The sequence below is a fragment of the Camelus dromedarius genome, chromosome 14, assembly GCF_036321535.1.
Source record: "Camelus dromedarius isolate mCamDro1 chromosome 14, mCamDro1.pat, whole genome shotgun sequence".
In the NCBI taxonomy this organism is placed as follows: Eukaryota; Metazoa; Chordata; class Mammalia; order Artiodactyla; family Camelidae; genus Camelus; species Camelus dromedarius.
In genome coordinates this window covers 14040127-14060231 of record NC_087449.1, presented here as the reverse complement: position 1 = coordinate 14060231, position 20105 = coordinate 14040127, and the positions used below count along the sequence as shown (strand labels likewise).

The 20105-nt window shown below is 37.6% G+C and overlaps 1 protein-coding gene across 13 annotated transcripts in view; it reads left to right on the top strand.

Moving 5' to 3' along the window:
* ST6GALNAC3 (ST6 N-acetylgalactosaminide alpha-2,6-sialyltransferase 3) overlaps positions 1 to 20105 on the top strand; it is a 548516-nt gene that overhangs the window by 292881 nt on the left and 235530 nt on the right. For all 13 annotated transcript variants that reach the window (XM_031465411.2, XM_031465409.2, XM_064493440.1 and 10 more), the window contains one exon: positions 13050 to 13459. In XM_031465411.2, coding sequence (XP_031321271.1) covers positions 13050 to 13459 — 410 coding nt within the window. The remainder of the gene's footprint in view (positions 1 to 13049; positions 13460 to 20105) is intronic.

Genomic DNA, 20105 nt, shown 5'->3' with positions numbered 1-20105 from the left:
ATTCTCAGCCATTGTCCTCTGTCCATTCTATCTCTCCTCTGGTATTTCAAATAAATTTATGTTAGGCATTCATGTTGTATTCTCTGTGTCTTTTAACCTATATTTTAATCTCATGTTTCATTCTGAACATCTGCTTCTATCTTCTAGTTCACTAATTCTCTTTAGCTTTGTTTGCTGCTTATTTAGCTAATTTGTTGTTAAATACATCCACTGAATTCCTCATTTCATGTATCATATTAATCAGTTCTAGAACTTCTAAGTGGTTCTTTGCCACATACATTCTATCGCTTTTTATAGTTTTCATTTCCCTGCCAACATTTTCACTTGGCTTTTATCTCCTTGCACACAGTGAACATAGCTGTTTTAGTCTGTGCCCTGTAATTCCATACGTGACTCTTCTATGGGACTGTTTCTGTTGGTTTTCTCTAATGGTGTTTTGTCTTTTTATATGTGTGGGATTTTAGATTGTGTATTAGGCAGTGTTTTTGAAATCTTATTTGTATCAATAATTTGACACCTAGAATGCTATTTTCTTTCTCCACAGAAGAGCTTGTTCGCTTTTTCCAGGTGTCCAAGGTCATTTAGAAGTTTAGGACTAAGTAATGTAATTTCCAAAATTGAGGTTTTCAGAGCCAGCCAATTGATATGAAAAAGGATGAGAGGTTTTGCAAGACTGGCTTATTTCAATCTTACTCTTAGAATACATTTTAGGAGTCCTGGTCCGAAGTGCTTGTTGATGTATCCTTTTTGGGCTCTGGATTCTGACCTCTGTCCTCCTAGGCCCAAGAAGCTGTCAGAGGCAGAGCGTAGCTAATTATTCCAGAGCCACACATGCCTCCAGGGCAAAAATAGTCCTTAGTGTTGGTGTACTTCCCTGAATTCCAGACTTCTCCAAGCTGGCAATTCCTCACTAGCTTGTTAGCTCTTGGATAATCATAAAGAGATGGTTTTTATATTTTTTTCCAGTTTTTTTTTGTTATTTTCCATGGAAAGGGTTGTCTGAACTATTAGCTTTCATAAGTTAACATACTGAAGCAGATATTCTCATGCCAGTACTTTTAAAATAACTAATTGATTAAATTTTTTTATTGAAGTGCAGTTGATGCACGATATTATATGTTACAGGTGTACAATATAGTGATTCACGATTTTTAAAGGTTATGCTGCATTTATAGTTATTATAAAACATTGTCTATATTCCCTGTGTTGTACAATATATACAACCTTGTAGCTTATTTCATACATAATAGTTCATACCTCTTAATCCCCTACCTGTATATTGCCCCATCTCCCTTCCCTCTCCACACTGGCAACCACTAGTTTGTTCTTTATGGCTGTGAATCTGCTACGTTTTTGTTATACCTACTAGTTTGTTGTATTGTTTAGATTCCACATATAACTAATAACGTACAGTATTTATCTTTCTCCATCTGACTTATTTCACTTAGCATAATACCAAGTCCATCCATGTTGCCGCAAATGACAAAAATCTCATTCTTTTTGTGGCTGAGTAGTATTCCATTGCATATGTGTGTGTACACACACACATCTTTATCCATTCATTTATTGATGGACAGTTAAGCTGCTTCCATAGCTTGGTAATTGTGAATAATGAACATTGGAATGCATGTATCTTTTTTGAATTAGCACTTTTGGTTTTTTCAAATATATACTTAGGAATGTAATTGCTGGGTCATATGGCAGTTCTGTTTTTAGTTTTCTGAGAAACCTCCACACTGTTTGCCACAGTAGCTATACCAATTTACATTCCCACCAACAATGTTCCCTTTTCTCCACGTTTTCACCAACAATTGTTATTTGTGTTCTTTTTGATGATAGTCATTCTGACTATTGTGGTTTTGATTTGCATTTCCCTGATGATTAGTGATGCTGAGCATCTTTTCATGTGCTTTGTGGGCATCTGCATTTCCTCTTTGGAAAAATGTCTGTTCAGGTCTTCCACCCATTTTTAAAATTGGGTTGTTTATTTTTTTGATATTGAGTTGTATTAGCTGTTTATATATGTTGGATATTAACCTCTTATATCATTTGCAAATATTTTCTCCCATTTAGTAGATTGTCTTTTTGTTTTGTTGCTGGTTTCCTTTACTGTGCAAAAACTTTAAAGTTTGATTAGGTCCCATGTATTTATTGTTGCTTTAATTTCCTTTACTTTAGGAGATAGATCAAAAAACATTTTGCTATGATTTATGTCAAAGAATGTTCTGCTTAAGTTTTCCTCTAGGAGTTTTTTGTTTTCCAGTCTTACATTTACGCCTTTAATCCATTTTGAGTTTATATTTGTATGTGGTATTAAAGGCTGTTCTAATTTCATTCTTTAACATATAGCCATCTAGTTTTCCCAACACTATTTATTGAAGAGATTAACTTCTCTCCATTGTATATTTTTGCCTCCTTTGTTGTACATTAGTTGACCATAAGTGTGTGGGTTTATTTCTGGGCTCTCTATTGTGTTCCATTGATCTGTGTGTCTGGTTTTGTGCCAGTACCATACTGTTTTGATTATTGTATCTTTGTAGTATAGTCTGAAGTCATGTGCATGATTCCTCCAGCTCTGTTCTTTCTCAAGATTGTTGTGGCTATTCAAGATCTTTTGTGTTACCATACATATTTTAAAATTACTTGTTCTAGTTTTATGAAAAATGCACTGGTACTTTGATAGGGATTGCATTGAATCTGTAGACTGCCTTGGATAGTATGGTCATTTTAACAAAATTAATTCTTCCAATCCAAGGACATGCCAGTACTTTTTAATGATAATGAATTTGAATAACCTCTGTATTTTGGTTTTTGCATTTCCAAACTAGAAAGAATGAGCTTATTTCCTGAAGACTGTCTCAGTTGGAATCATAAGCCCTTAATTTAAAGCTTATATATGCCACATTTTCCTCCTTATTCCCTAAATAAGCATACTCTTAGGACATATAATACAAACATCTCTCTCCCTGTCTCCAATGAACATAACCCCACTAAGATATTCTTATTTCCTTATCTCTTTCACTTGCTCATTTTCCCACTATATCCTTGACTTTCAGCTTGGAATCCATGTTACTGGTGCCCATAATTATTTCTCAACTTTGACTTTCAGTGCACCACTTGCCGCAATCTCCAGCTCTGGATCAAGCTGGCTAAGCTCTTTCTTCCTCCCTTCCTTTGTTCTCCTGAACAGTACTAGAAAGAATGCATAACCTTGCAGTATATTCATCAAAAATCTATAATTTCTAAATTCTAATTGTGGCACAATGGGCAATCTTTTTGATTCTTACTCAACATATTCTATTTCTCACATATTCATGTCTCTCCTGAAGTCTGTTAACCTTTCCTCTAAGTCCCTCAATAATTAACCCTTACTTGCTTTATAGAAATATAAGGGAACCTAGAGTAAACTCTAATTGTATTCCTTTCTTGTAAAGTCACATATTTCTCCTCATTCTTAATCCTTTTTTTCTCTCTCAAGAAAAAGTGCCTGCTTTTTCAAATGCTACCCATCCAACTATACTCTTAAATTATCGACTCCTACCTTTCCTGGGTTTTCACTGTATTAGTGAGCCCTTGTCTTGTATTTGCATGTTCCAAACCCTACCTCTCAAACCACAAACCCACTAAAGCATCCTCCAACCTAGAAAATAAAATAAGATGGGGAGAAAAAAATCCCTGCATTGAATGAGTGTCAATGAATGTTCAATTTATCACTAGCCTTAAGTGCTGGCAGAAAGTCTACATAAATTAAAAACATTTATAACCTAACATGATTTTCCTTGCTTCCAAAGCAAATTCTGGCCAGAACATAAAGAAGCCTCTAATTCTACATAATTAACATTAACTTTGTGGGAAATAAAAGTTCTCATGCTTGGTATTATATGCAGACTTCCAATATCTTTTCCATTTTTTTCCAAACTCTGATTTTTAGGACTGATTCCAATTCTACATGCTACTCACTGATCTAGTAGTGCTTGAGGGGTAATTGGAAGGATTTACTACCCTAGCAACTTTCCCACATGCCTGAGGGATTCAAATTTACCATTTTGTTCTTCATACCTTTTATCAGGCATTATGGTTTCAGTTACCATTACTAATTCCTCTAGGACAGTATTTCTCAAACCTAGATGCCCACTGGAATCATATGTGAAACTTAAAAAAAAGCTTCTGGGCAGGCACCATCCTCAGGAGTTGTCTGATTCAGTTGGTCTGGAGTGGAGTCCAGCCGTATAGTTTTTTAAAAGCTCTCTTGGTCGTTGTGATGTGCAGCTAGTTGAGGACCATGTCCTTGGCTGAGTGACACGGTAAGATGCTATCACCACAGCACGGATTGGTTGTCTCTCTTATGATGTACCTGGGTGGTATGTCAGCACTGGGTCCTGTGCTCATCTTCCTGAAGGGAGAGGAAAATAACCCAGAGGTAAATTGGCCTCCAAATTAGTAAAGTTTTGTTATGATCTGACTGTGATAGTGAAATATGAATTACTTCCATTTTTCCAGTCTATAGGTGAAAAACTCCATTTTGGTTTGAAAAGACTCATTTTTTTGCCTTCCAGTCCAGAGAAGGCAAAGTGATTTTCCTTGGCATGCGTTCATGATTGTATAGATCTATCTTCTAAAGGAATTTCCAAATAAAGAGAATGTGTCATCTATGGAGACAGAGAAACATAGTTTTATGTGGCCTGTTTTAGAATTGTTTCTTGACATTAACAGTTTTATGCACCCCCCCACCCACATTAAGTTTTATGTTCAGATGTAATGCCACCAGGTAGGAATCAAGGTAAATGCCATATCCCAAATCCACTGAGAGTCAGAGCCAAACCGTGGGTTATCAAATCTGTCTTTTTATGCGCTGTTACTCCCAGTGTATGATTTATACACACTGCTTCTGAAAGCTGTGTTAACTGAAAGGTGCTGGTTTGTGAAGGGGCACAGAAGTGCATTTACAGGCTGGCTTGGTTGAACTGTGTTGACTTCTCCTTAGAACAGCCTTTACAATTCTTTGTTCACAGTTAGAGGCCTGCTGAAAGTGAGTCAGTGCGGATGAAAACAGCTTGCTTAATCATTCCTGAAACACGGGAAAAATTAAAATGCATTTTTTTCTTTGTCAAGCAATAAAAACAATGCCAGATTGTTAATGCCTCTTTTGTACCTTTCACTTGAAAGACCTCAAAAGAACATCAAGGAGAATAAAGGCAAAATCTATTCCCCAGTGGCATCATTATACATGTTGAAGCCTCTAAAGCTGAAACTCTAAAGACATTCAGGAAGAGTAGAGGAATAAATGACAGCAAACTGAGGAGTATGTCTCTGGAGCTTTGTTCAACCTGCTTTGTTCAGATTCATTCAAATTGCGTGATGAAAAGCAAAGATATCATTTGTTTCAACATTAAAGTGGTAAATTAGTGAGTGGTGGGTTGCTAATTGTCCTGTAAAGCATTTAAGGTGCCAGGAGTGCCCCAATGCCAATATTTTAAATTGGGTTCTCATGGTTGAAATGAAAGCAACCCTTAGAATAGTGTAAAACAATGTTTTTAATAATTTAAACTGGTTCGATTCAAGCATGATTTTCGTTCTGAAATATTTATCGAAGCTCCTGTTTTTATTTGAGATGAGCAGGTTTTATTTTAGACTTCAAGACATCAAATAGAAATTCATTTTCAATATGGGACCAAAGTAGGGAGATAGATTAGCTCTGTTCAGTGCTGTGTTTCATCCCTGGCTGTTTCTGCTTGCTTCTAGGGTGTAGAATTAGCAGGTTTGGTTCAATTTTACTTGAGTTTTTAGTGACCTTTTCTAATCCTGACTGTTTCATAATTTAATGTCTTGACCTTCGATTTCCATAGAGCCACCTCAGTGATGAAGGCAGAGATTTAATAACTAGAACTAGTTGACAGGTGACCTTTCATACACGGCCATTTCTCTTTGCTGGGGAAGCCACACTGTTTTGCAAGTTTTAATTCTTGGTTTTAATTATCTATTCTATTGTCTATAAGCTTATTCACGGAGAAAAAAGTAAAGGTTAAATATTTCATTCTTCTTACTGATTAAAATGTAAAGTGCTTGGCAGTTGCCCCAATATATCATTCAAAATGGATAGGGCAGTTTGTCAGGTTCTTGCCCAAAGAAGAAAGAAGGAATTTTCCAGAGTGGTTGGTAAGGAGCAGGAAGGAAAAAGTGGTTAGGAAAGTGAACTGTCTCATTAACTGAATGAGATTGTGTGTGTGTGTGTGTGTGTGTGTGTGTGTTGTAAATTGAGATCAGAGAAACACAAAGAGATCTTTGTACATATTGTCATTTGAAGAGAAGAATGACTCTGACTCAGGTGAAACTTGCCAATCAGAGTGAATGACCTGTTAGTTTTGGTCATTCTTTCTTTCTTTTTTTTTTCAGCCAGGCAAGGATCAATTGGGCATGTCATGGTAAATTGGTTTCTAAAGTCTACATAAATAATATTTCAACACAGTAAAATACAGCTAATTTTTAAAATATCACAGACTCTTAAAAAGAGGTAAGAATAACCACATATTCCTCCTCACACCTCCATAGTATCAAGGATTCCTCTGAGCTTGCATTTTTCAGCATTTTGCAGATAAATTCATTTCTGTACTAAATACTCCTGCTTATGATAAGATAAAAATAAAATCAGTACGGCTGTAAAATGACCTACAGTATGAGTATAGTGTCTGGGCAGCCAGTGTCCTAGACCCTTCTTAAGTACGGAGGAGAGAGCTGGAGAGCCATTTGTGACTTAGAAGATGGCTTGGCCGTCTCGAGCTGACTTTGCTTCCTGAGGACTTGAGAGCAGCCACTGTGGGTTTCTAAAGTGGACTTACCTCAGGGAGGTTTCACAACAGGGGGAGGTCCTCCCGTTAGCCATGAGACCAGCTTATACACATCCTCTGCCGTGGCCTTTTGTTTTCTCAGACGTGGACTGTAATCACTTTATGCTTCAGAAAGAAACACAACTCACTGCTGTTGTGGAAAAAGTATGAAAAAGCAAACTGAGTGGAAAGATGTGGAGGGCCATTTTAAAGCTAAGAAAATTGGTCATGATTAGTTTACCTTAGACTGAAATTTCACACTAAAACTTTAAGAAAAAATTTTCTGCATAATTCCTCATGCCACCATAATGCCACTGCCAGAAAGGAGAGGTTAATTCCACCCCCATGCAGACCCTGACACTCCTGAGGAGCCTTTCACGCACTGAGAATCTTTGTCCTGTGTTGGTGAAATTCTTGTCCACCAGCATGTTTAAAAGCGTTAACTCGCAATTTAATATAAATAAATTTACTATCATACACGGTGAGATTTGAGGTGTTTGCCTGTATGTATATTAGGAATAGTGCAAGTTAATAATAAATATTTCTTTAATATTCCCCACTTCTTAGCAGTGCTGTGATTGCATTTTATGAAAGGTAATATGTGCTCTCTTTTTAATCTGAAACATACTGGACATCATGTTTGCCTCAATTTCCTCAACTCAATAATGGGAAAGAAAAACAAACTTTTGAAGAATTCATCATGAGAACTGAGTGAAATAATGTAATAAAGTGCTGTGCAGGATGGCTGGTGCATAGTAGGTATTCAGTCATGTTAATATCAATAAATATGTCACACTGTACTTCTCTATCTCTCTCACACTGTTTCTTCCTTCTCTCATTCTGTCCCTGCACCCTAGATACTTCTTATAAGGAGGTGAGTGTCAAGATTCATTTTAGCAGAGAGAAGACTTGTTTTTTAAGACAATCTCTTAGGTCTTGAAAATAGTATATTAATTGACCCTATTTGATGATAAAACTCCCCCATCTACCTTAGAGCTGTGTACTGAGCTTAAAGCACACACTGATTAGAATTCTAAAACTCTTTTATCCTTCACAGAGCCTTGCACAGAATAGGTATTATGTAAAAATTATTTCGTTGTTTACTAGATGTCACCAAATTCTTAACTTTCCCCAAGCTGAGTGTTTATAACCAGATGTACAGGTATAGAAGTAGTGTACTTCTGCAGAGGGAGAAAATACCCAAATCAAATAAGGCAAATCTTGGAGATACTGCAGGTTCAGTTCTAGATCATTTCAATAAAGTCAATATCGCAGTAAAGCAGGACACACAAATTTTTTTTGTTTCCTAGTACATTTAAGTTATGTTTATGCTATACTGTAGTCTATTAAGTGTGAAATAGCATTATGTCTAAAAAAAGCATATACCTTAACTTAAAAATACTGTATTGCTAAAAAAACGCTAACCATCATCTGATAGTGCGGGTTGCTACAAACCTTCAATTTGTTAAAAAAAAAAAGTAGTATCTGTGAAGCACAATAAAACGAAGCCCAGTAAAACAAGGTATGCCTGTATAATGATGTTACCATTGAAAAAAAATCAGTATCTTAGACTTCAGATAAAAGGAGGTGTTTGACATTTGTGACCTTTCTCTTGATGGGGAAACGGTTTCCCAGACAGGGTCGGCTGAACATTTGTGGTGATCTCAGTTTATAGACACAGCCCAAGCCCAAGCAAAGCATTTGGCTTGAAGATGTTTTGCGTGTACAAGAGGAAAAGACAAAAAGGTCAAGTTTGTTTTTAATGGAGAGAAAAAGGAAAATAGGGACAAGTCAACTGAAAAGGAGAATTCAAAATTAAGATAGGGCTTGATAAAGTGGAGCCAGATTAAATCTTTCCAAAGGTCTCGGAAAATCCAGGGCCTCAATCTAAAAAGAAACTGCTCACTGAGGCTGAACTGAGCGCGTGGACACATATGGAATAAATTTTCAAGCAAGGGCCCCAAATCAAATAACATAAACGAGCTCAAGAAACAGCAGGACATTTTAACAAAGAAAGTCGAGATCACAAGATGCAGCGATAAAGCTAATAAAAGGAACTGAGATAACCAGATAAGAGCAGCTCTTGGGTCAAACCATCTATCCATGCCCAGGTATGTCTTTCTTTTTATTATGGCTTCCTGTAGTTTGAAGGTGCCTTCAAACGTATAAATGAGTCCCTGAGGCTTTCGCAAGCTCTTTGTGTTACCTGAAGCTTCTGATTATGATTAGGAATGTTCCATTCATCTAGCCCTGCACTCCTGTCATACTGTAAAGTTAGTTCTTGCAACCAAGTGGTAAATAGAGCAGTCACCCTGTGCAGCCACGTCTCCTGGTACCTCACTCAAGAAGCCAAGCAGCGAGGCAGGACTGAGACCACGCAGTATGACATGTGGGAGTTTCTTACAACCCTGGCCATGGTGACAATCTGGCCAAGTGAATAGTATAAAAGAAAGGGGCAATTTAAACTTCACCTACCCCCAAAGCCATTACATTCATAGCACTCTGCCCAATTCCATATTCGTTACATAAACAAGAGGCTATTGTTCCCAATGTTTGCCCTCAAGTTGTTAGTCAGCTGCTGACCTCATAATCTGCACAGCTGGCATTCTGATATGTTGTCATGAAACAGATTGTGATGTCTTAATTGATCACTTTCAGAGATTACAATTGTCAAGTGAAACCAGTATGCTTATTCTTATTAGTTAAATTAAGCCTTGTTACAGCAGAGCCAGCTAATTCATTTTGACGACTCAGAAATCCAATGTAAATTGCTACATATAGAGCAGAACACATTCAAGGCTTTTTCTTTGTATCTTTCTTTTTTTCTTTTTTCTTTTTCTTTTTTTTTTTTTAATTTGTGGAGGCCATAACCCCAAAATGTTTTCATTATACAGTGAAGCAAGTTCTTGGGACAGTGAATGGAACCTAACCTCCCTGCACCATATGCATCTTGGTGATAAGTTGGAGTGTGCCCTGTGACACAAAATTTAAATCAGGCATTGATTTGCATGACTCTGAGTCTGGAGGACTCAGCTAAGTGTGATGGATGTCAGGCCCTGCTGCAAATTGCCTGGCAGGAAGAGTATTGTGTTCTTCCTTAGCATCACCAAAGATCATAGGCTTCTAGATGCATGAGGAAGGGTCTTAGATCAATGCCCCATTCTAATGGGCATCCTCTTGTGCCTCGGTTTGCCTATTGGTGAAGTATTCACTATGGCACCAACCTACAAAACCTCAGCCCCAAGTGCCCTAATGTACTCACCCACCTTGAGAGCACCTATTCTAACCTGGTGCCTGGATCACCTTGTTGTCTCCCTTAGCTCAGAAATCTTACTATAGCAGGAGTGATGGACAGTCCCTTTCATAGCAGAGTTTTAAGACACTTCACAGATGGACCATTGTGGACTGTTAAGTTTTTCAAAATTGTTAATTTTGACATCTCAAATAAACAGATACCTTTGTCAATCTAGCGTAATTTATAGTGTACAATAAAAACTAAATCAAAGTAAAGTTAAATTAATGTAATATCTGTTAGCATCCAAAATACAATGGTAAACACAAGGGCATTCATTAAAGCCATTTTTCATAATTGAAAAAATTCATATGCCCAGCAATATCCAGATAGGTACATTATGGTATATCCATATAGTGGAATATTATGCAGATATTAAAAGTATCTCTAAGGACGATTTACTGACATGGGAAAGTTTTAATGGTGTCAAATTAAATGAAAAGCCAAGGCTGTCAATGGTGCAAATGGTATTTCTCAATGCATCTAGAAGGAAGGAAGTACTGTGAAATATTGTAGCAGTTGTTGAGTGGTGGAAATATGGAGAATTTTAATTCTTTTTTGTGTTTTTCAAGTTTTCCACAACAGGCCTATATTACTTTAATAATCAAGGAAAAAAATTTAAAGCACCTCAAGTAGTCTTGTTATGACATTGCTGCAGAAGTCTGTGCTCAAGGCATCTCAAAGCTAACAGGTCTGGAAATGAGCTCCTATCTTCCTCTCCTGGTCCTATTCCACCTGAAGCCTCCTTCTCAGTTGAAGGCAGCTCCAGTCTTCCAATTGCTTAGGCTAAAAATCTGACCTTATCCTCAAGTCCTCTCTTTCTCTCAGACCCCACCTTCCATCTACTGATCAACTTACCAGGTCCTACCTTCAGAATATACCCAGCGTGTGACCAGCATCTTGCCGCCACCTCTGCTACCTGACCTGGTCCAAGCTGCCATCCTCCCTTGCTGAGATTGTGGCAGTGGCCTCTTCTCACAGTTCACTCACTTCATTCAAGTTCTCTCACTTCATTCAAGTCTTTCCTCAAATATTTTTTCCTGAGACTTTTTGTAATCACTCCACCATTACACATGTAGTCACACACAGGCATCCTTACCTCCTTCCCTGCTTGAATTCTTCCTATTTAGCACTAACATATTATGTACTATGCAGATTTGTCTATTGCCCCCCTGCCTGCTAGAATGTAAGCCATATGAGGACAGGGATATTTGTTTAAAATTTTCACAGCCAAATCCCCAACCCTATGAACAGTTCCTGACACATAGTAGCTGCTCAGTAACTACTGTGGGTCCCTACCATTGGTAGGAAAGATGATCTGTCACAGTTGTGTGATAACTATCCTGGTGACTTTTCTGAGGCTCTCTGTCACTCAATTCAGCCACATAGATTGAACCTGTTGGTATTTGCTGTTTCTCCCTGATTGCTTTTCTCTTTTCAATTAAGTCAGCAATTCTAGATGAACTGGAAATGTCCATTTCTCCTTAATATTAAGTTCAGTGTTTAGGAGCCTAAAAGTTATTTTAATTAAATGGCTTTCATTTCCTAACTTAACCACTATATGTTGAGCTACTGTAGTATTCCAGGGACTTCTGGGGAGTAGTGTTAAAATGAAGCAGACATTGACTCTGCTTTTACAGAGTTTACTGTGTAGTGGACGGACATAATTAAACAATAAATTAAAGGGCAGCACAACCAGTGCCCAGTGTGGAAGGGGTGACTGACCAATAGGCACTTAAAAATCTAGGATCAAATGTCAGATATAAAATGTGGAATCTCATAGGAGGGAAATAAGAAAGATTGTGTATGAACAAAGCACATAGCTCTTTTATCACTACTTTAACAGGTTGATTTTTCTTTATGTGGGAGGGAAGTGGTAAAAGGAATTTACAGTCATTCCTCCACGTCCACAGGAGACTGGTTCCACAACCCCCGCAGATGCCAAAACCCGCAGATGCTCTTCCCTTGCAGTTGGTCCTCTATATCCCGGGGTTCTGCATCCGCGGATTCAACCAACCTGGATGGTGTGGTATTTCCATCCACGTAGGGTGGACTGTATTTGGTTTGCTAGGGAGGAAAGCACACAGGGAATAATGGAAAGAGCAGTGGGTTTAAAGTTCCATCAAAGTTTGGATCTTCCACTGCACCTTTATCGTCTGCAAATCCTGAAAGCTGATGTTTAATCTCTATGAGTCTCTGTTATGCCACTGGTTAAAAAAAAGGAGGATGGTGGTTACACCAGCTCTAGAGACCGTCTCTGTGCATGCCTTCCCTGAGATCTCAAAAGAAGCCTTCCCTTATCGATCTAGAATAAACAAAACCACAAAGACCAGTCAACATGGTGATGCAAGGGAATTTTTTTAAGGGTCTCTGTAGTAGTTTTGGTCGTCTGAAACTTGTCTTACATAGTTCTCGGCTCTGAAAATCTTTTTTTAGAATTTCACCATTTGCTAAATTTTTCACCTCTTTGTCACTTGCTACATAACCATTTATACATATAAGTAAAATACAGAATTGATGGCTGGATATCTTCTTCTCCTCCTCCTCCTCCTTCTTCATCACCATCCTTATCAAAAAGATCAGATCTTTACATATTTCCTTCATTTGAAGTTATGGTTTTGAATGAAAAGTCATCATTTAGAGTGGGGGACAAAATGACTAATTTTTTCCATTTAATTTTAAATCGACACAAGGAGATAGAAATTAAAATTATTTCTCAGCAATGTCTTCACTTTTTAAATGGAAGCATGCCCTGAGCTTGATAATCTGTGGCAGCTACTGTAGGATTGGTGTGCATATTTCAGAGTTATTCCTGCACTCAGTATTATGCACAATGGGATTTTCTGTTTTCCCAGAGAAACTTGTTTGAAGAGGTGGAATTTACTAACTTACGTGTTTCTCCCTCCTGCCCTGTTTCTCTTTCTATTTTTCAGCCTTTGCAGCTGGACTGTAACCTTTGTGCGATAGTGTCAAACTCAGGTCAGATGGTTGGCCAGAAGGTGGGGAACGAGATAGATCAGTCCTCCTGCATTTGGAGAATGAACAATGCCCCCACCAAGGGCTACGAAGAAGACGTTGGCCGCATGACGATGATTCGAGTTGTATCCCACACCAGCGTTCCTCTTTTGCTGAAAAACCCTGATTATTTTTTCAAGGAAGCGAACGCTACTATTTACGTTATTTGGGGCCCTTTCCGCAACATGAGGAAAGATGGCAATGGCATTGTTTACAACATGTTGAAAAAGACTGTGGACCTCTATCCGAAGGCCCAAATTTACGTGACCACAGAGAAGCGCATGAGTTACTGTGATGGAGTGTTCAAGAAGGAAACTGGGAAAGACAGGTGAGTCCTCTGAGAAGCAGCCTTACTGTCTTTTATGCTAAATCTCTGCTGAGTTCTTTTGCCAGCGATCAAATGAACAGAGTTATTTTTCAACCCGATTGTTACATGTTTTTGACTATTATGATTACTTGATGAGCCAGCAGCGAGGCCCCGTTTATTCCACCTACACTGCCTTCTGTTCTCTCCATTTTGATTGGCTCGAGGCTCCAAAAGGCACTGGATGTTTCCCAAGATATTTTTAGGTTTGTTCTTATTTAGCTCAATTTGCTATTGATTAAATTGGATTTTAGCCGAAAGAAGTCTACACATTTCTGTTTCAAAGTAGAAATGTTAAGGAACTTTAGGACCTAAACTCCTTTGGAAGTTGTGGCAAATATTTACTGAGACCACAATAAGACAGGCCATTGATTCTCTAGGGAGGTTGCATAGCTTCTTGCATGCAAATCGACCCTAGGATCCTGAACACTATAACTTAGCATTTAACATGTTAGGCAGAATACCATGCTGAAATCATGCATTACCTAAAATCATTAACAGTGGATTCTTAAAGTGAGATGAGAAATATGTACTATTCACTCAATTATCTAAAAACCAATTTACATTTTCCATTACATCGTTTTCTGTAAACTGCCTTTCCCACTTCCTTTTCTCCAGGCCTGCTCGCCTTCTTCTTCTCCTGCTCCTGCCCTCCCCCTGCCCCCTCTTCATCCCCCTCATCTCCCACATAACTCTGTGGCTGGCCATTTTTCCTTCCTCTTTTGAAAGGTAACCAGCATATGAGAGAGAAGTGAAATTATAAATCAGTCTATCTTAGTTCATATATCTAGTTCTTAATAAAGAACTGCTGAAGGAAAATATTGAAACTCATTGCTAAAATTTTGAATTACTGGTGAATTTTGCTTTTTTTGTGTAATACCATGGATAAATCGATCATTGGTCATAATTCTAATATTAACATTCTTATTGCCTCAAAATGTGTATTTTTTATTCTTTATTATTAACAAATTTAAACTTTTAAGTATATTAAGGTATGTGCTTGGTATGGGGAGTTCCTGATGTCTCTGGGGATAATTTAATTGCTGGTAATTATTTTAAAATCCTATCTAGACCAACTTTTCTATTGATAATGTAGGTTGAATTTAGTGTTTTCTACTTCTGAGCACCAAAAATGCATAGCTTCTAATGAAATGCAAGACAGAAATAGTCATGGTGTCGGCCCCTTCTGCTTTACTGTTAGCAGGAAGAATCCCAGTGGTTAGATTTGAATTGTTGTAACACAAGCTGTCCAAAGGGACAGGCAGTAGGGATAAAAGGAGAAGGTAATGTTTCAAAGAAATATTCTCGCATGTAGCACCATTCTATGTAAATATGACCATTCTCAAGTGGATTTGGAAATTTCTGGCCTCTCACTAGCCCAGAGCAATGCAATTAATTAGATATACTTGTTTTTTCATTAGTAATAGTTAGCCCATCAGGGTATCCCCTAGTCAGAGCTATAAGCCTTAGAATCATTTTGGGGTATCAGAGAAGAGCTTAGCATGCCGTGTGTTCCTGTGTGTTTCTATCGTGTTGGCTTTTGCCATGAGCTTTCAGTGAGATGGCACTGTCGTCACAGACCTGTGGATTGTACAAGTGCTGGGAGAGACTAGCTTTGGAGATTCATTTTCCTCCCGGCTGTGATGAAGAAAGCTGTTTGTGCAGAGGGAAAAAGCTCACTTGCTAAAATTAATTTGCAGGTATCATTCAATTGGTAGAGTTACCAAAATAAAAGTAGGGGGAAAAAGCCAAAATGATTTTATGATGCTTTCTTACTGTTTTCTTCACCGAGCCTAATCCTGTCTGGTGCTTCACTGGGTACTGCAACTGGACTGAAGAAGACATCTATACTAGTATTATAGACATGAACAGAATGGATAGTTTTGGTAAAATATGGTTGGATGGAAAAAGGTTGATCAAAATGACCTCAAGGGCTACTATCTCCACTGTAGTTTAAGTCTATACCCTAACTTTAGCTGTGTGGATTTCATTGTCTAAAGATTTCCCATTGTGACCTAATACTCATTGCCAAATTTCAAACAAGAATATTTTTTAAATTTTTATGAAGGAAAATGTAAAATTTATAAAGTAGAGAGACTAATACTATAATGAACCTCTGTATACCCACAGCTCAGATTGAATAATTATTAACTCATAGCTAATCTGGTTCCATCTATACCTCTACACACTTTCTCCCTCCCCAAGGATTATTTTGAAGCAAATGCAGGACATCATATTATTTCATTCTTAAATATTTCAGCATGTATCTCCAAAAGATAAAGATTCTTAAAAGTAAACACAAAGCCATTGTCCCCCATAACAACCAGCATACTTTCTTAATGACATTGTAGAGTCTGTTTTCAGATTTCCCCAATGAACTCATTAATATTTTTAAGTTAATTTGAACCAAAATTAGCATTAAGGTCCATACATTGTTCAAATCAGGATTAGCATAAGGTCTATACATTACAAATGATTGATATATCTCCTATACTCCTCTTAACCTATGGCTTCTTTTCTCTCACTCTTTCTTTATTATTGAAAAAACATAGTCATTTGCCCTATAGAGCTTTCCACAATCTAGATTTTTGCTGATTGCACCCCCATGATACCTCTTCTACACTGGTATCTCTATATTGAGGATTTATTGGATTTGGGTCCAATTTTTTTAAAATATCATCAAGACTATTAGGTGATACTTCTATCAGGATGAAGACTGTCTAGCTTTCTCTCTTTTTATCTTAGCAGTCATTAATGATCATTGTCTAGATTCAGTAATTCATTAGAGGTTGCAACATGGTGACATTTCATCATTTCTTTTTCATTTATTAGCTGATACACTTTACAAAGATAAACTCACTCTCATTAACCGTTTAGTTGCCATGATATAGAAGATACTACCAGTTCTTTCCCTTTATTTATTAGTTTTAGGATATTGGCTTCCTATCATCTTTCAAAAGTGGCCAGTAAATTTATTATTTTCAATATTTAATATTGACTTATATTTAAACATATTTAAAGTATTTTGATTCATTAAAATTATGTGTTTATGCTTAAATTGTCCTATTTTGAGCTGTGGGAACCTCTTCAAGTTGACTTTTGAGTCCTTTTGACATGTCTTTAGTAGTCTCGTAAAACAAAGTCTTGTAAAGAAAATTCTTCTCTGCTTCCTGGTATTATAGGATGTTTCAGGCTATTCTTGTACGTATTTTGATGCATACGTGGATTCAGACATTTTTTTCTAAAGGATGTTGATCCTTTCAGTATTTATAAGAATATGATCTTGGCACTACAGGTGCTCACTGCTACTGAGTTGGTCTTTGTTTCTTGATCTTTTCATTGGAGAGAGCTAGTATATAAACAATGCCTTATATATTGTTTAAAGTCATTATGTTGTTAAAAATCATTATGAGTTCACACTGAAACTTAGAATTCAAATGCAGGGCTACGAGGTTTTTATTTTACCTCATCTATTTTGTATCTGTTCTTTCTGCTCCGCTGACAATCACAGGACCTAGAGACACCAATGTAAATACTCATCTGCTTCATCCCACAACATAAATATAACCCTTTTAGAATAAAAGCACGATCAGCAATGTGATCACTGTAAACATTTTAAGGTTATTTCTCATCAAAGATGTTTTAATGCAAGCATTCATGTGGGTCCACGCTCACAAAGTGTGTGCCGGTATATCCCAACAGAACTGAAATATTTTTCTCCTAAGTAAACAGAAGTAAGTTAAGTGGTATATGTCACTGCAGGCATGTAAGAGATATCAAAAAGGACTGTCTGTGTAATTTGACGTTTGTTGCAAAGCTGTTTTGGTTGATTTGCCTGCACTTCTGGGAACCTTTTAGCAAGTGCTCATTTTCATCATCAAGTTTTTAATGGAGACGTTTTGTCACCATTATGATGTATAACTTATAGAATTCTTTCAAAAATTGTGTCCCTAGTAATTAAAGTGATTCATATTAGGAAAATGATTAAATGGAGATCCTTAAAGAAAATTTTGCCTCTCAGCTTGCTTCTTCAAATTGTCAAAATCCCTTTTTAAAATGGTAAGCTCCTCCTCCATTTAAGGTGGGCATCTTTTTATTTTTTCCGGTGGTTTTAATTTTTATCTTAAGGGATTCCTTATTGAGAAAACACGAAGTAGTAAAGGAAATACGTAGTGTGTTAAATTTTTTAGAATGAGTTTTAGACTAACTCATAAGCATACTGGAAGACTTCTTCAAACCAAATGATTTTTCGTTTGCTTTCTTATCAGTTACCGACTAAAATTATTTGGCTTGTCAACTAGAAAGGCTGACCTTGTGGGAAAGGCTGAGAGAACAGAAAGAGAGGCTACTTGCCCTTTCTCTCTTCATCTTCTGGGTCCCAGTTTCTTTGGAATTCTAGGTACTTTGGGCAGTGGTCACCTTTATATTTTCACTTAGCAAATTTTTTTCTGGGAAACAGCAACCTTCAAAAAACCAGAAACCCTTGGAATTAATGATCTTATATTTAAAATAACCTGGACCAAAACAAATCACTTTTCCCCCTTTGAATGATTGGTATGCATAAATAATACCAGCCTGCTGCCACTTACACATTTGCATTAATACATCTTAAGACTGAAATACCCTAGAGGTGCTGTAGGGCTGACAGTGGCACACTCAACATTTGAAAAATGTGATTTTATGCCTGGCCATGTACAGATGCAAAACAAATGTTACTCACCTGGAAAAGCAACAGAGCCTGTGTGAGATGTTCTGCTTCCCCATGGGTGGATAGGCAGTTGCAGCTTGCATCCCACTTTAGAAATACATTGGCAAATGCAGGCACATTATTTAATTACATAATAATTGAGAAAGCTATAGTTCCCATTAAAAGCACGAAGCTAATTCAGGGCTGATAAAAGGCCCTGGGCTGCCCTGAATAGGTCTTCATTAGCTAGTACCAATGTGGCTCTGCCCTCAGGGATGGATGAAATTAATGAAAACCAGCTTCAAATAGATCAATATTTCAAGGCATTACTGCTTCAGGTGCAAAGGATGTGAAGGGAGAGAGTTACTTTTAAGGATCATTAGGAAACAGGGAACACAAAAGTCCCTTTCAGAAAACACTGTCAAAATGGGAAGCTGGTCAATATCAAGATGGCCGCATGACTAATCTTTGCCCACGTGCTCCAGCCATTCCCACTCAGTCTTACCAAGAGAAGAAGGAATCAGTGATGTGTTGTTTCTCACTGCCTTCTCCTGGAGATGGTTTTGTCATCGGCATGGGTTTTAAGTGCAGTCCTCGTTTCACTATTGTAGCTTTGGCTGTTTTGAAAGTTTCTTGTACTGCTGTATGATCGATCTTAGGGATTAAATTGGCTCACATCCCTTAGGTTTGCAAACCCTTAGTAGTTCCTAGAGTGGAAGGAGGTTTCAAGTCTCTCTCCTGAGAATATGGGAACTCTGAGAGTCCCCTCTTTTGAGACACAGGGCAGGCAAACTGACTCAACAAATGCAGTGCAGCAAGGGGGAGGGACAAAAACAAAACCAGAAACTGCACTAGCCAGAGAGTCCGCCAGGACACACAGGCACATGCCTGGTCACCCAAAGAAGTACTGTTACTCTACCTGGACTCTAAAAACAAAGATGTCTAGTTATTTCTAACTCAGAAAGAATAGGTACTAACCTCAGGCAAACTTGGATCAAGAGAAAATAGGCCAAACAGAAAAATTCTTGTATTGAAAGAACACATATGGAAAACAGTATTTTCTCTTTTTTCTTCTTTTTGAAGACAGACTTTGCAAATACAGCATCTCAGCACTTTTTCAGGAGGAATGTTGACACACCTCTGTTAAAATGAATTAATGTTCCCATCCCAGCTGATGTATTTGGCAGGAACAATGAGTTCACACAGCAGTCATGGGCAGACCCATAGGACTCCTGAGTCAAAAAGCATAATAAGGCATCCAGGGCTGTGTTTTCATGCTAACAAGCATTGGGAAACAGGGGACTTCCTTTTTCCCATTATTCATGATGGCATCTAGTGACCTACATTAGGCCTCCTCTATAATATACATGGGCTGGAAATTTAAAATTCAATAAAGAAGAGGGAAGTATCTGTTTTAATAATGGGAGGTGAAGGAATGTTTGCAATTTATCAAGATATCAGTACTGACCTGTCGTGTTTAAAAATATTTACATGGGTGCAAGGGGGCACACGCGTGCACGCACACACACACTAGGTGAAACTATATTTGATAAGACAGCTCACTGTAGTATTAAAAAAAAAATGAAGGCTGTGCAGGCTACCGGTAGTCATAGAAATAAGACCAGTAGTTAGGAAAGTAAGGCTCTCCTGGACCTGGGGATGCAACTCGATACAACGGCTAGACACATAGCCAGATGATGCTGTGCAGAGAGGAAGTCCCAGTACACATTGATGCTGAACATTTACTCAGTATAAAGGCTTTTGAACATTGCAAAGGGTGTGAAACTCAAAGACCAATAGACCTTAAATTAGACACCTCATTAGAGTATATCTATACTTTTAAACTTCAAAAAGGCTTCAAAGGTTTTTTTTTTAATTTTCTTTTCTTTTCCTACTTATTTACTTATTCATTCATTTGTTTAA